We start from the raw sequence: 12213 nt of genomic DNA on the forward strand, positions 1-12213 counted from the left end.
ATTTCGGACAGTAATCGATTTAAAATGCTAAGAATCGAATGAATCGCGATTTCTATAGCGATTCAATGCTTTCAAAATACATACAAATTAAATTACTACAAGCAGGAATTAATTGAGACCTTGAACAGTGTTCGTGCCCTCGCATCTCTCCTTAAAGCACTCCACTATTTACCGCCTGTGACTGTCACAGGATTGCGCTCGCGCTCCGTTCGTCTCACTGACACATTTTTTGAGCAGCTGATGAGTGATCGATCTCTCCTTAGTGCTCGTGGCTAGTAATGCTAAAGTGAAGTAGTTTTACTTTTCAGTACTTTTTCAATGGCTCTCGGTCATACCGACGACGACATTACCTGAGCAGTCGAAGGCTGCGCATTTATTGCATGGACAGAGCAAAAATTGAAATGTCTAAAGAATACGCTCAGTTCCATTGAATGATAAATGTGTTTTAACAATGTCGAGTGTACGAAGGAAACTGTTAAAATAACCACAGCATTAACAACAACCTTGAAATAAGAGTGCGAGGTTTATCTGATAATCAGATGCATGAAAGTAGTGTTCGTTGCTATAGCAAACAGACACCGGGGGCGTTTTCTTTCAGAATCATCATTCGCGATGGAGAGGAAAAGTTAAATACTATAGCATTTTATTTGATGAAAATGAGATAAAGAAGTTTTCGCACTAAAGAGAATTGATCTCGCGCTCAAAGAACTTAAGACGTGCCAGGCTATATCTGCAGCTAAACTGTATAAAAAGCAGAATGAATTAAAATGTTAAGACAATAAACACAATAAATAAAATTTATGAATGATGCAGTGCTAATTGACATATAATTAAACACACACTGCCTTTTATGAGGAGGTAGTGTACACCAAAGTGCGAGTCATTAAATGATCATTCACAGGGTTTCCTCGGGGTCTTAAAAAGTCTAAAAAAGTCTTAAATTTAGTTTGATCAAATTTAAGGCCTTAAAAAGTCTTAAATTGTACAAGAAAGTCTTAATTATGATTTCAAGATGTCTTAAAGGGATTCCCGGGTATTAAGACATGTATAGCTTAATTTAACGTAAATTATGTCTCTTATTTAAATATATAGTAGAAACCCCATGAAAGATGTATGTTATTTAAAAAAATCGACATGGTTTTTGGACTATGGGGGGCGCCATTATTTTATGTGCACAGTACATTCTGCGTCGATGACGTCAAATGGTTGCACTCGGTGAGCTACTGGCGCTTATTTCTAGTCTTTGGCTTTTTACCGCAACACAACTCAGAATACACAACTCAGAAAATAAAATACTGATACGATATCACATTGTGTGACTTTTGGTTGTAATTTTCAGTCGAAGGGCAACAAGAGAAGCAATGCAAGACTTCACAAGAAGAGGAGAAAAGAATGGGAAGATGCCTGTGGACGAATAAAACTTCCTAAAGACCCGCTTCTTTTTTTACTCCACTTTAGTCCTGATGCCTTTGAGTCTTTTAGTAGACCACAGCTACTGAAAGAGCTTACAAACGGCTGAGAAACGCTATGTCATCCTGTAAACATGCCGACGCTAATCATGACGCGCGGCCGCTAGAGGAGTTTCTCAGCGCAGATTTTCCTCGAGATCCGGGCGTTTAGACTCCATGTGGGGAAAAATCGATGGTACAGCATTTGGTTTAAGCCTATGCTTATCCATCTCCACCTGTAAGCTCTTTCAGTAGCTGTGGTCATCATAACAGTATTTTATTTTCCGAGTTGTCTATTCCGAGTTGGGTTGTGGTAAAATTAGCAACAGGTAGCGGCAGTAGCTCACCGAGTGCAACCATTTTACGTCATCAGAATAATGGCGCCCCCCATAGTCCAAAATATGTATAAAACGATGTGATTTTTAAAATAACATAAATCTTTAATGGGTCTTCTACTACATATTTCAGGAAGAGACATCATTTACGTTATATTAAGCCATAGAAGTCTTAATACCCAGGGATCCCTTTAATAAATGCTTTCTGGAGTGAAGCAATGTATTTGTGTAAGAAAAATACATTGTATCCATATTTAAAACTTTATAAACCGTAATCTCTAGCTTCAGCTAACTGTCGTACGCGTGTTCACGAGAAAGTGCCGTTTCAGTTTATGGCGTAGGTGTAGCATAAGCTCCGGTGAGAAGTGACGAATGTGGAAGCGCAGAGGATAAAGCAAAACAAAACAGCAGTCAAGTATTAGAAGTATAAAACAAGGATTTGTAAAGAAAAATGTTGGAGGATTTCGATATAAGCCAAGATGTTACATATTCATGTAGTATTTATTTTATTTTTCTGTTTGTAATGATTTGCCTGTCCTCTAGGGGGCGGAAGTGTTTTTTGCCATGTGTTTCTTGCGTTTCATTAGGAGCCGATTTCATACACCTGTGGACTGCCTTAGAGTTTGGATATATCAGGTCTCGTCGCCAAACCTGAGTGAGGGGAGGTCACCGGCAAAGAAAAACAACAGCAGCAACATGGCTTAAAGAAAAGTTTGGACACAATAAATGGAGCAACATTTTTCATCGAGCAAACAGCTTGCAGCGCTAATTTCTTCCCGACATCCATTTTCAAATAAACAACTCCTGTTTCATGTGTTGTTTCATGTCATTCCCGTTCCAATTCTCGCGTGTGTTTTTGTGACAAAACGTGGTTTGTAGAGTCGTTGGGTGACAGAGTTGTTTGTGTAGTTGTGTGTAACCCCCGGTTGCGGATCATTTACATTGAGTCACGTAGTGTGAACACCACAACGACTTAAAGGGGTCATATGATGCTGCTAAAAAGAACATTATTTGGTGTATTTGGTGTAATGAAATGTGTTTATGCGGTTTAAAGTTAAAAAGACACATTATTTTCCACATACTGTACATTATTGTTTCTCCTCTATGCCCCGCCTTCTGAAACGCGTCGATTTTTACAAAGCTCATCAGTCTGAAAAAGCGAGGTGTGCTCTGATTGGCCAGCTATCCAATGCGTTGTGATTGGCCGAATACCTCAACCGCGAGTCGGAAATGTTACGCCCCTCACCATACTATGAGGCTGTGTCCAGGAGCGACGAGACAAAAACATGAAAACCCATTACAAACGAGGCATTTGTTGCATCCAGCATACATAATTACTGATTATAATGACTTATACTGTCTTTTTACGCATTGCGTTGCATCGCGCCGCGTAAACAAAACCATGTCTGCATTTGTGATCTGAGAAATGACAAACAACAAGTGCTAACGTTAATCCACACTGCCCAAAACTCGCGTTTGAATCATCAGTGGCAAATCCTTTAAATGAAAACGTACTTACGTGAGTCAGAACTGCCGGCATTTTAGCCTCAAGCGTGAGACGGAAATGTTACGCCCCTCACATACTGTGATGGCGTGTCCCAGCCGGAGCACAAAAACATTAAAACCCATTACAAACGAGGCATTTGTTGCATCCAGTGGGGACATAATTACTGATTATAATGACTTATACTGTCGTTTTAAGCGTTGCGTTGCATTGCGCCACGTAAACATAAAACCCTGTCTGCATTTGTGATAAGAGAAATGACAAACAACAAGTGCTAACGTTAATCCACACTGCCCAAAACCCGCGTTTGAATCATCAGTGGCAAATCCTTGAAATGTCTTCACAACATGGCGGCGGCAACAACAATACAGCGAGAATAAAAGTTATGCCTTCTGTCTTGGCGTGAAAATTTGGGCGGTGTTATGCAAATCTTCCCACATAGTGACCTAGATATGTGGGGGCGTGTTCGAACGAGCCGTTTTAGGTAGGTGTGGCTGACTCTTAACTTTTATAAAGAATATCTCTTTGGATTTGAGACTTTAGTCTTTGCAACTTTACAGATCTTCTTTATGCACCAAGAGCTTGTAACACTCCAAAGAGAAAGGAAAAATTGAAATCGCATCATATGACCCCTTTAAAGACACAATCAAGTCATGTAGTCTGAATAGCACAGCGATCTGCTGATGTTTAAAGTTGTGTAGTGTGAACTTAGCATTAGAGAAAGCTAGAGATTATGGTTTATAAAATTTTAAATATGGATATTTTTCTTAAACGCATTGATTCACTTTTTATGATGGATGGATGGATGCACTTTTTCGGCCTTCAATATCTCGACCACTATTCACTGGCATTATAAAGCTTGGAAGAGCCAGGAGATTTTTTAATACAAACCTTAGTCATATATACCTAGGATGGCTTGAGGGTGAGTAAATCATTGGGTAATTTTCCTTTTTGGGTGAACTATCCCTTTAAATAAGAATGTTTTTTGCTTCCACATCTTTTAAGACATCTATATGTAAATGACCTCTGGTCTTGACGAAACTTTTGCATGTGACCTTTTGCATTTCTCAGGGTAGGCCAAGTCGCTGCTCTAAATGAGCAATTCTGACATCTCAGAAATAGTCTCAGTGGACCTTATCCTATTTTCCATGATATGTGCCCTTTAAAACGTAAGCAATGTTTCAGATGTTACCTGTGTGTTGGCTCCCAGTCTCAGACACATGCCTCCAGAGCTCGTGCCGTCACCCTGCTCGGATGGGTTCAGGTGGCGACTGAACCGTGGCAGTGGGATGGCTGGATGACTGTCAGCAAGGAACATGTTGGCAGGTGCTGGGATGATAGCGGCATTGGTAACAGGACCTGTCAGAGAGACAAGATGGATTAAAATATCAGTTTTCTATGAAAACTGTAGCAGTTTAATAAAGGTTTGTGAATACTGAAATCCTGGAGTGAAAATAGTCCATTTTAACATGAAGCGTTTCCGCATTTTTTACAAAATAGCAAAACTATAACTATATACAGTATATATGTGGGTCAAAGACAAGATGTCCCATTTTGGTGTCTGCAAAAAGATTACAAAAGTGATTTTATATACACAGAAATATATTAAATGCAAGTGCCAGCTTCAATGTTTCAAATAAATTTTGTGAAAATAAAATATGAAAATATGGGTGGAATAATGTTACATCGTCATTCAGCATAACGTATATATTTATGTAGAAATTAAACAACATACCCATTCTGACCTTTACTTATTAAAATATATAAAAGAATAAGAAATCATTCAAAAAATTGTATTATATTTAAAATAATTTAAAACTTCCTGCTGACAAATGAGTAAAACTCATCTACATCTTTGAAAGATAGTGGCAAAGATTTAAAATCTGCCTGACAAGACTTTTTGGTATTTAAACTATTGTTACACTGAATGACATTTTAGTGAATGTCTTCTGTAAATCATGGTAAAATGTATGACAGTCATTTATTTTAAATTCAATTGTATATATAATATAAAAAAAAATTTTATCAAATAAATTGCGCCTTGGTGAGCATAAGAGGCTTCCAAAAACATTAAAAAAAAATCTTACCAACCCCAAATTCAAATAATGCATACGCACACTACTCAACTACCCATCTAAAACCTGAAAATCTGAACTTCTTTTCACTTCAATTTTCTCCCCTAATGAGTGGAATTGGATTGGAGATAAAACCAGCAGATAATCTTTTACAACTCCAGCACTCAGAGGCACTAAAGAGCTCTTCACCTCCCGCTTACAATGTTGGACATTTTTATTTGCCCATTACTGTCAGTGTAGAACATACCAGCACCAAATCACTGCAAGCATCTGTGTCTGAAGCCCATCTTTCACACTGACCGAAACACACTGGCAGAAGAAAGTTTGTTTGCTTTTATTGAGCTGACGCAGTGTCTGCACACTCTCAGGAATATAAGAGTGTTTCTGTAGTTCACCTGAGATTAATTAACAACAACTAGGTCCAACTGAGCTTCTGGCGTCTGCTGTCTACTGTCCTCTATAAAAGAGTTAGCTGAACACAAATCATCTGTACCACACATAACATTTATTCAGCAAGAACACGTTAAATAATCAAAATGACAGCAAAAGACATTTATAATGTTACAAAATATTTTTATTTCAAATTGATGCTACTCTTTTGAACTTTCTATTCAAAAAGAATGCTGAATTCCACTAAATTACTAAGCAGCACAACTGTTTTCAACATTGATAATAATCAGAAATGTTTCCTGAGCAACAAATCAGCATATTAGAATGATTTCTGATGGATCATGTGACACTACACTGGAGTGATGATCATGAAAATGCAGCTTTGATCACAGGAATAAATTACATTTTAAAATATATTAAAACAGAAAACAGTTATTTTAAATTGAGATAATATTTCACAATAGTACTGTTTTTAACTGTAGTTCTTTTCAACTAAATACAGCAGACTATATACTGTATATTTACATAATATTTTATATTATCAGCATTAAATACAGTAAAAAGTTGAACTGAAAAACATACAAATAAAATATGAAAAATCCAAAATTGAAGCATTTTCCGAAGAATTGTGGACCCTGCTATATATCAATATTATATCCAACCCACAAGGTAACACATAAAATAAAATAAAAACGCAATAAACAAACCAAAATAAAAAATATATGAAATATTTCTTATGTACTTTACAGCCAAATCCTAAAAAATATTTCCATGATTTGCAGGTCTGCAATAGATTTTGACACAGATTTTCAAAATGGTCACTTTTGGACGTAATTTAAAGAAAATAGGATGTATTCAAAATTGCAGTATTTAAAGGGGTCATATGATGCGATTTCAATTTTTCCTTTCTCTTTGGAGTGTTACAAGCTCTTGGTGCATAAAGAAGATCTGTAAAGTTGCAAAGACTAAAGTCTCAAATCCAAAGAGATATTCTTTATAAAAGTTCAGAGTCAGCCACACCTACCTAAAACGGCTCGTTCGAACACGCCCCCACATACCTACTACTTTAAACCGCATAAACACATTTCATTACACCAAATACACCAAATAATGTTCTTTTTAGCAGCATCATATGACCCCTTTAAAAGCTGCGTATATTGGTTTCAAATTATTACATTTTTTGAAACAGTGAAGCAAAAACTGAATCACACCATCGTAAGTTTATTCTTGCGCCAACAAGAATTTAAAGTTTCCATAACCCAGAAAATGCCAGTGATTTTCCATCAAAAACAGATGAAACCCCAGCAAACATAATTAAGGTAAGAATCCACACTTCAAAGACGCTTTGGAATAACTGTTTTCAACAGCACAATTTTGTCCTGTCACCCTGATATCCTCTAAAGATTAATCATTGCATAATTTCACAGAAAGAGACAGAGTCAGGAGATCTATCACACAGAAGAGTCTGTTGGCAGATTAGATTAGACTGATAAACTGTGTTGGCGTTTGATAGAAAAATTTAAAAATTAGCTCCATCACTCACACGGACTGAGTCATTCCAGCCGCTGATGACATCAAAAGTTAAAACTGGCCACACAGGAAGCATCTCACCAGGCTGCAATTATTTGTTAAGGGGTTTTCAGATCCCCTGGCACAAGTTGCAGGAGATCATTACATTAAAATAAGATAATAAAATAATAACAATTAAAAAAATAAAATGCATGAGTGTGTGCCCATGTGGTCTAATTAAAAGCACAATAGCTGGGCTGCTGTACGCACGAAAACCGATATGGAAATCAACATCAGGCGGTTCAGGACCTGAATTTAGTTTTAGAAACAGCTTTGGTGGTAAACATTCAGGTACAGAAATGGAATAAACTGTAAATGAAAAACAGTAAATTCACTGTAAATTAAACAACAGATTAATTCTTAAAATTAAAGTTAAGTTATTCAGTCAAGAGCAGTGAGTGATTTTGCCTTTTGTTGTTAACATTAATTAACAATAACCAATAGGCCTAATTAATTAACATTGTTAACATTAACATTTGGTATGAAAGTGACAGCAGCTTTTAGTATACCTGCTGTCTGTTAAAGAACAAAAGAAAAAAAAATCACTCTGCTCAAATCTGCTCTTGATTAAATAACTTTTTCATATTTAATATGGATTAATATATACATATAATCTATATCTATGACTTTATACATCATAATATTGTTACATCCCTAGGATATATGTATTATATTAATATTTATTTTTAAGTGTTTTCCCGCCCCTTTGGGTGTGGTTGTTATCCTGTGTATGTGCTGTATGTGCTCGCTCTCTTTCTCTTTATCTGCTTGCTTGGCAGTAGCAAATTGCCCACAGGTGGTGCTCGTCAGAGAATGTGCTGCAGAGACGCAAAACCTACAAAAGAGCAGAAGAAACGATTTGGAGGAAGGTTCATTTCTCCCCTGCTCCAGACTTGTTAGTGTTTGTGAAGTTTGCTGAGTGTGATGCAAACTTGGGACATTTCTTCACGAAAACGCTTTTGATTGTTATAGTGTATTCCTGTTGTCCAGCAGTGTTGTGCTGCTACTGTGCAGGTAGTGTGACTACTCTAACTTAGTTCTTCAAGGTATTGTAATTGTTGTTCATTTGCTTTGTTAAATCGGAAGCTGTAGGGAGAGGGTGCCATTTTTGTTTTGTCAAATGGCTATTTTTATTTTTTTAAATAATTTAAATTTAAATAAAAATTTCTGCTCCACTTTGTGTGGAGGTAGTGAGACGGGACAAAGTCCCTGTAAGATATTAGGGTATTCTATAGTCTTTGGACGGGAGAGAGCGCTCAACTCTTCAGATTAATTTATTGGAACATTAATATAATATAGAATCACCCTCTGTCAAGAATTGAGGCGTGAACGTGAGGGTTTCTGCGGGATTTTTAAGCTCAAATTTAAGACTTTCTAAGACCTTTTTTAGGACCTGCACTAATAAAATTAATACCATATGAGCAGGGTAGGGCAATGTCTATAGTAACATATTAAACTGTAAAATTACTGTAAAAAGCGTGATTTAGAGTTCAGATACAAGTTTTCAGAAAAACAAAGTCAAAAGTATTAATTATTATATTAATTTAAAATTATTATTATCAATAAATTATTATATTAATTAAATAACATTATCTTCTTATCGATCCACCAGTTCATATTTACAGCTCTGCATGTTTGCAGGGTAAAAACATGGGTCGATTTTCACATTGATCTGAACAAAAACAACCCCAATCCTGTGTTCCTGCAATACCATAGGCTGCAGTTTCAGCTTCTACTAGGACCCTATTTTTTGTGACAGCGCCATCTAGCCAGATCTATTCCAACAGAGGAGACCTGATTCGAACATCAAACAAACAGATGCAAAGACTAGATCAATGGAAACTCTAAATTTTTTTTTATCTTTCCATCTTATTTTTAATGTAAGAGCTGGTGTGAACTTGAGTGTGTGAGGCGATGTCAGCAATCTCCATTTAGCCTATTTAACTGTGCAAAACAGTTCACTGTGCTGCTGGATGTTTTAAACTAGTATTTGTATTCGAATTAGCCTATTTAAAATGTTTTAATATACTAATAAACACACTAATTTGTACTACGTACATACAAAGAAGAAAATAAAGATAATACAGGTGCATCTCAAATTAGAATGTCGTGGAAAAGTTCATTTATTTCAGTAATTCAACTCAAATTGTGAAACTCGTCTATTAAATAAATTCAATGCAGACAGACTGAAGTAGTTTAAGTCTTTGGTTCTTTTAATTGTGATGATTTTGGCTCACATTTAACAAAAACCCACCAATTCACTATCTCAACAAATTAGAATACTTAATAAGACCAATAAAAAAAACATTTTTAGCCTTCTGGAAAGTATGTTCATTTACTGTACATGTACTCAATACTTGGTAGGGGCTCCTTTTGCATGAATTACTGCATCAATGCGGCGTGGCATGGAGGTGATCAGTTGTGTCTCTTGTTTCTCATTTTCCTCTTGACAATACCCCATAGATTCTCTATGGAGTTCAGGTCTGGTGAGTTTGCTGGCCAGTCAAGCACACCAACACCATGGTCATTTAACCAACTTTTGGCAGGTGCCAAATCCTGCTGGAAAATGAAATCAGCATCTTCAAAAAGCTGGTCAGCAGAAGGAAGCATGAAGTGCTCCAAAATTTCTTGGTAAACGGGTGCAGTGACGTTGGTTTTCAAAAAACACAATGGACCAACACCAGCAGATGACATTGCACCCCAAATCATCACAGACTGTGGAAACTTAACACTGGACTTCAAGCAACTTGGGCTATGAGCTTCTCCACCCTTCCTCCAGACTCTAGGACCTTGGTTTCCAAATGAAATACAAAACTTGCTCTCATCTGAAAAGAGGACTTCGGACCACTGGGCAACAGTCCAGCTCTTCTTCTCCTTAGCCCAGGTAAGACGCCTCTGACGTTGTCTGTGGTTCAGGAGTAGCTTAACAAGAGGAATACGACAACTGTAGCCAAATTCCTTGACACATCTGTGTGTGGTGGCTCTTGATGCCTTGACCCCAGCCTCAGTCCATTCCTTGTGAAGTTCACTCAAATTCTTGAATCGATTTTGCTTGACAATCCTCATAAGGCTGCAGTTCTCTCGGTTGGTTGTGCATCTTTTTCTTCCACACTTTTTCCTTCCACTCAACTTTCTGTTAACATGCTTGGATACAGCACTCTGTGAACAGCCAGCTTCTTTGGCAATGAATGTTTGTGGCTTACCCTCCTTGTGAAGGGTGTCAATGATTGTCTTCTGGACAACTGTCAGATCAGCAGTCTTCCCCATGATTGTGTAGCCTAGTGAACCAAACTGAGAGACCATTTTGAAGGCTCAGGAAACCTCTGCAGGTGTTTTGAGTTGATTAGCTAATTGGCATGTCACCATATTCTAATTTGTTGAGATAGTGAATTGGTGGGCTTTTGTTAAATGTGAGCCAAAATCACCACAATTAAAAGAACCAAAGACTTAAACTACTTCAATCTGTGTGCATTGAATTTATTTAATACACAAGTTTCACAATTTGAGTTGAATTACTGAAATAAATGAACTTTTCCACGACATTCTAATTTATTGAGATGCACCTGTACAATTTTTAAAAAACTAGGGTACTAGAAATGCGGTCCTGAAACTGGAGCATCAGTGTGGAGATTATGTTGTTTACGTCAAAACTGAAACCAAGCCGTTCACACAGAATGCATATTTATCACATTTTCTAGAGGGACATCTATCAGCGTTGCACTTGCATCTCGCAGAGAGCGGCATGTTTAGAAATCCATGTCAAATTAATGCAAGTTAAACTTTTAAAAAACATGTCTGCGGTTTTTCCCCATCCCACTGTATCTCATGTTAAGAAAGTAGCCTACTCTTTGTGATTGGTTTTCGGTCCTTTGTATTTGCCAGGTGGTGAAGACAAGAAAGAGAAACTAAATTACAATGTCACTTGCAATCGCCACTTGCACTCTCCGATACCTGCGATGTCACTTGCAATCGACACAAATGGTGCGTGTTGCCAATGGAGACAAGACGCTGTGGTGGTGATTAAACGATTAAAACTAATTTAGTACTATAACATACAGGGTCCTGCAAGAAAAAGACAAGACCCGCAAATCCGTCGCCACAGAACAGCAGAATATGAACGCAATGCACAAAGTCTCTCGTTAAGCGTTTTCCTCCTGTAGGAAAACATAAACACTTAACATGGCGTAATGTATTAATATACATTAAGTTCAATTAAAAGATCAAATTCAATATATAGTTATTATTTAATGTACTACAAGGCAAACAGATGGCTATGAACACAATGCGCAAACTTTCACTTGTCCTCCCATACAGCAAAACGCTTAATGTTGTATAATAACGGACTATGATAAAGACAATACAGTAGCCTATATGTCTTGTTGTTGACTCAAAGTATATACAGACCAACAAATATGAACATGCATTATGAAATGCATTAAGTGATTTTAAAAGGATCAACTGATCTGTACAGGCAAGCAGACAAGCCCAGAACGCAATGCGTTAAATTGCACGTTAAACATTTTCCTCCTATAGAAAATCATTATAAATAAAACACGTAAATAGTAAATAGTCAATGGACAAAGACAATGATATAAAAGAGCTGTAGACAGTTTATTCTATATGGAAAAACGCTTAACACGAAACTGTACGTGTTGCATTTGTTCTGGGCTCACCTGCTTGCCTGTACATATTAGTTATGTATATTAATCGTTATAGTACTAAATTAGTTTGAATCATTTTTACGTTTCACCCAACTAGAATTTATGCCGGAAAGTTATCATATTCATAAGTGCATGAAGTCATTTGCATGTGAAAGTAGACACATGCAATTCAGACGAAACTTCTGGGCTGATTATAACGTGCACGTTAACTTTCCTCATGAAATGTGTGTG

The 12213-nt window shown here is 36.9% G+C and overlaps 1 protein-coding gene across 1 annotated transcript in view; it reads right to left on the reverse strand.

The window, feature by feature from the left end:
* LOC107723838 (WD repeat-containing protein 18-like) overlaps positions 1 to 12213 on the reverse strand; it is a 91167-nt gene that overhangs the window by 10009 nt on the left and 68945 nt on the right. Inside the window, exon 9 of the mRNA XM_016532552.1 lies at positions 4480 to 4646. Within this exon, the coding sequence (XP_016388038.1) occupies positions 4480 to 4646 (167 nt within the window). The remainder of the gene's footprint in view (positions 1 to 4479; positions 4647 to 12213) is intronic.

This window comes from Sinocyclocheilus rhinocerous, unplaced genomic scaffold, assembly GCF_001515625.1.
Source record: "Sinocyclocheilus rhinocerous isolate Xijiao unplaced genomic scaffold, SAMN03320098_v1.1 scaffold1296, whole genome shotgun sequence".
In the NCBI taxonomy this organism is placed as follows: Eukaryota; Metazoa; Chordata; class Actinopteri; order Cypriniformes; family Cyprinidae; genus Sinocyclocheilus; species Sinocyclocheilus rhinocerous.